The following is a 3,763-nucleotide window of genomic DNA, read 5'->3' as shown; positions in this document are numbered from 1 at the left end:
ACACACACACACACACACACACACACCTAGGTGGCTGAGATAATATATGCATTGTGGATCACTGTTTATAAACCTTGCACGTTTCTGTTCCCAGAATACATGGTTACCATGTTTGACACCAAGACACAAGAGCTGCGATGGAATGCCACATACAACGATTACTCTGCGCCACCTTATGATGACAAACAAGAGTACAGTACGTCTCTCACACACACACACATCCCTGAGCACACATAGAGGCACTCAGGCTGACTCATTTTGTTTGAGATTTAAATTTTTATAAACATTAAAACAATATGATACAACAAATTTTGAGGATTGTGCAACCTTGGTGGAGGTATGTGTTCTGTGAGTGCTAGTTTCAAATTTATATTTAAAACAACCAGTTAAAGTGCAAACCTGCAAGAATGTGTGTGTCATTTTAGCTCATGCAAAATTGACCTGTGACTTGTTACACTTCCAGAGATGGCCCATCTTGTGTCCAGTGGTGATGGACTTGTTGTGACAGTTGACAGAGAGACAGGTAGGGGAAGGTGTGTGGTTTTTACTGCTTTTACTGTGGTTTTATATTTTATCGCCATTTATTTATGTAAGATTGATGTGCTTCTTAATTTTATCTCAACGCACTCGTAAAGCTGTGTGTGTTTTTGTCTTCCAGGTGACGTCTTGTGGAGCCAGAACTATGGATCGCCCGTCGTAGGGGTCTATCTGTACTCTGGCGACACACTAAGACACGCCCCCCACTTGTCCCTTGCCATGGAAACGCTACGCTTCCTCACCTTCTCCTCTGCCAACGACCATGAAGACGCACCCTCTACGTTAAAGTGGAGCTATCAGTTTGTGAAGGAGCAAGCCACCGCTCAAACACAACTTGTGTAAGAGAAATTGTATAAACAAGCATATGAAAGAGCTTTAAGATCCTTGTGATGTTCAGTCCAACAGTGATGCATCTGTCTGATTACGCAAGTCATGAAAGTGGTAACTACATGGCTCTCTTTTTTTCAAGTCTGTTTGTAGTCTAGTACTAGTACTGCAGTTTAATATACAGTACCTGGTGCACCGATTTACAGCGGTTGTTAAACTCTTGTTTAACAACCATGTCTAGGTGTCTGGTATGGAACCGACACATGCCACTCAGTCAAAAAAAAAAAAGCATTTTCTTTGGCAATAGCACAATGGGAAAAAACATACACCTTTGATTTAAAACTAGACTGCATCTACATTTTTTTCCGTTAATTACATATTTTTTAGAAATCCCAAGATCCAATCAGTTATTTCTAGAAGGGGTGCACGATTCAGAAAATGTCACGATTCAATATCGATTTTTAGGCTCAAGATTTGATTTTAAAAAAAAAAAGATTTTCGATTAAGAAAATGATTCTCAATTAAAAAAAACGATTCACAATATGTAAATGTAGTCACTTTTTTTGCACACCCCTAATTTCTAGCCCCGAGACCAATTAATCCAATTCATTTCAATAAAATCCTCATTTGAGTTGTTATAATAAATGAAAAAGGTTACTGGCTGAGGGAATAACGTGACTTTTTTTTTTACTATTTAAGACCCACTCTCTATGTAGGAAAGTTGGACTCCCACCTCTATGCCTCCACTTCCCTTGTCCACCATGGAGTCTCGTTAGTGGTGAGTTTAAATATATAATACATTTTTTTATAACTGCATTCACATCCAAGTCCTGCACCTGTGGTAAGTCTCCCTCCTGCTTTAACAGAGAACATTATAAGTTATTACAGTGCATCAGATCAGGTGTGTCAGACAGTGAGGAACTGATAATGATCAAGGCGATAACAAGATAGCGGTTATGTGACTGGTTTGTGCTTCTTGTTGCCATGGCAGCCTCGGGGACTGACCTTGGCTCGAATCGAGGGTCCAGTGACGGCCGGAGTGACCGTCAGAGAACGAGGGGAGTGTGAGATCACACCGTTCACTGACGTGCGCTACCCACCAGGGAGCACAAACAGCCGGAAAAACCACTGGCTGCTAATAGGTACACGCATGCACGCACCCACACACACCCACACGCACACTGATACATTATTTCACTATTAACTTTCCTGGTTACATGTGAATAAATATGTGTTTCAAAACCTCAGTAATTATCAAGGTTCTGTATTTTCTGGGAAAAAGCATTAGATGAGAAACAGGTGTATTGTGTCTACCTTTTGAGCAGAGAACCTGCTGGGAATTTTTTAAGAGTTTTAAGAAAAAATAAGCTTCCCCTCAAAACTGAAAAAAGTCTTTGATTTATTGATCAGACAACAAAGTGCCCCGCTCACCATGCAGCACTCAAACAGCTCTAAATGCATAATATCTGTGTTTTAGGTCACCACGAGCTTCCTCCAGTGGCTCACACCACCATGCTGAGGGATTTCCCAGTCGGCCTGCAGCGTTCTGGTGAGGCAGTCATCCCCCCCCGCCCCTCTGCCTCCTCCGCCTCCTACTACCATCAGCACTACGTGAGTTACAGCTCCAAACTACTTGTGTCACTGTGTCACTGTGGCAGTCTACACCCGGAAATCAGCAATAATAAACAATAATCCTCTTCTATCAGGTTTCTACTGTCAATTAAAGCACACATCAAGCTGTCTCAGAGCCCAATCCATTGATGTGATACACTACAAAATGCCTCTTTAACATCCATTTGTTATAAATTATTGACGAAAAACACAGATGAACAACAAGTGAAACCTTATATTTCCATTGTTTTTTATCCCTGTCTTGTTGTGTCCTTAAGTTCCAGACAGTTGCTGGTGGCCATGGCGACACTAATGCTAACAGAGGAGGGCTTGATGCGAGGACAACAGAACAGGCCCAGAGGCCGGTTGCTGTGCTGCCTGTCTATATGACTCAGGACCGTCTGACTCTAGCTGTTCTGACGCTGCTGCTGGGAGGATGGCTGGCCTTCGCACTCACGTACCCCGTTGTGAGTTTGGGTGTCTGTCTGTTGTTAAGATGCATGTGTGTTTAAGATGCAGTTTTTTTTCCCCAGATTTTATTCTTAATGATATGAACAAACAATGGCAAACTCCATTGATATCAAGCAATATTAATGGTACAAGCAAGAGATTAAGGTTGTCCTGTAGAGTTAATGAACTCTAGTAGTGCTACGGGGCTGTTTTTCTATATGTGAATCCCTGTTTTGTTCGTCTTGTGCACACTTACAAGGATGTACATGCATGTGTGTGTGCACATGGGTGACACATGTGGGTGGCAAATGGTTTCACACTATTCCACTGAGGTGGCAGTAACACTACTAATATATGCAACAATGCACCAGAAAAGACCAAAAGAAGAAGACTGATTGCTAGTGAACATAGATGTAAATAATGCTGGATTAACAGAAAGGAAATACAGTCAACACATTTTTTTTAGACCTTAAGAATACACACAGTGGCCCTCATTTATCAACCCAAAGTAGAACCAGCGCAGATATGAGCGCAGAAATCCTCTTAGAACGGGCTTCACGTGGGGTTCATGAAACATTTGTATATCACCAATCAGAGCGTAAGAATGGTCGTACATTGATAAATGGAGTGGCTGGAAACAATCGTAATTTAATTATCACCCCCCCAATATATTCTTGGTTTTGAGGCCTCGCCCCTACTATTTTCAACATGGCGAGACCTAATCCGGGTAGGAAGCGGCACTCTTCAGAGGTGGAGATTGAAACCCTAACATCTCAGTTTAATTTGCAGTACCGTGTGTCCTATTTGGGAACTTAAAAACTGGTATTAGGCTGTAGGA

At 41.8% G+C, this 3,763-nt stretch overlaps 1 protein-coding gene across 3 annotated transcripts in view; it reads left to right on the top strand.

The window, feature by feature from the left end:
* ern2 (endoplasmic reticulum to nucleus signaling 2) overlaps window positions 1-3,763 on the top strand; it is a 14,580-nt gene that overhangs the window by 2,573 nt on the left and 8,244 nt on the right. For all 3 annotated transcript variants that reach the window (XM_032538681.1, XM_032538670.1, XM_032538659.1), the window contains exons 7-13: window positions 95-196; window positions 464-523; window positions 659-875; window positions 1,564-1,642; window positions 1,856-2,006; window positions 2,342-2,475; window positions 2,754-2,942. In XM_032538681.1, the coding sequence (XP_032394572.1) occupies window positions 95-196; window positions 464-523; window positions 659-875; window positions 1,564-1,642; window positions 1,856-2,006; window positions 2,342-2,475; window positions 2,754-2,942 (932 nt within the window). The remainder of the gene's footprint in view (window positions 1-94; window positions 197-463; window positions 524-658; window positions 876-1,563; window positions 1,643-1,855; window positions 2,007-2,341; window positions 2,476-2,753; window positions 2,943-3,763) is intronic.

Source organism: Etheostoma spectabile, chromosome 2, assembly GCF_008692095.1.
Source record: "Etheostoma spectabile isolate EspeVRDwgs_2016 chromosome 2, UIUC_Espe_1.0, whole genome shotgun sequence".
Classification (NCBI taxonomy): Eukaryota; Metazoa; Chordata; class Actinopteri; order Perciformes; family Percidae; genus Etheostoma; species Etheostoma spectabile.
This window is presented reverse-complemented; position numbering and strand designations above follow the sequence as displayed.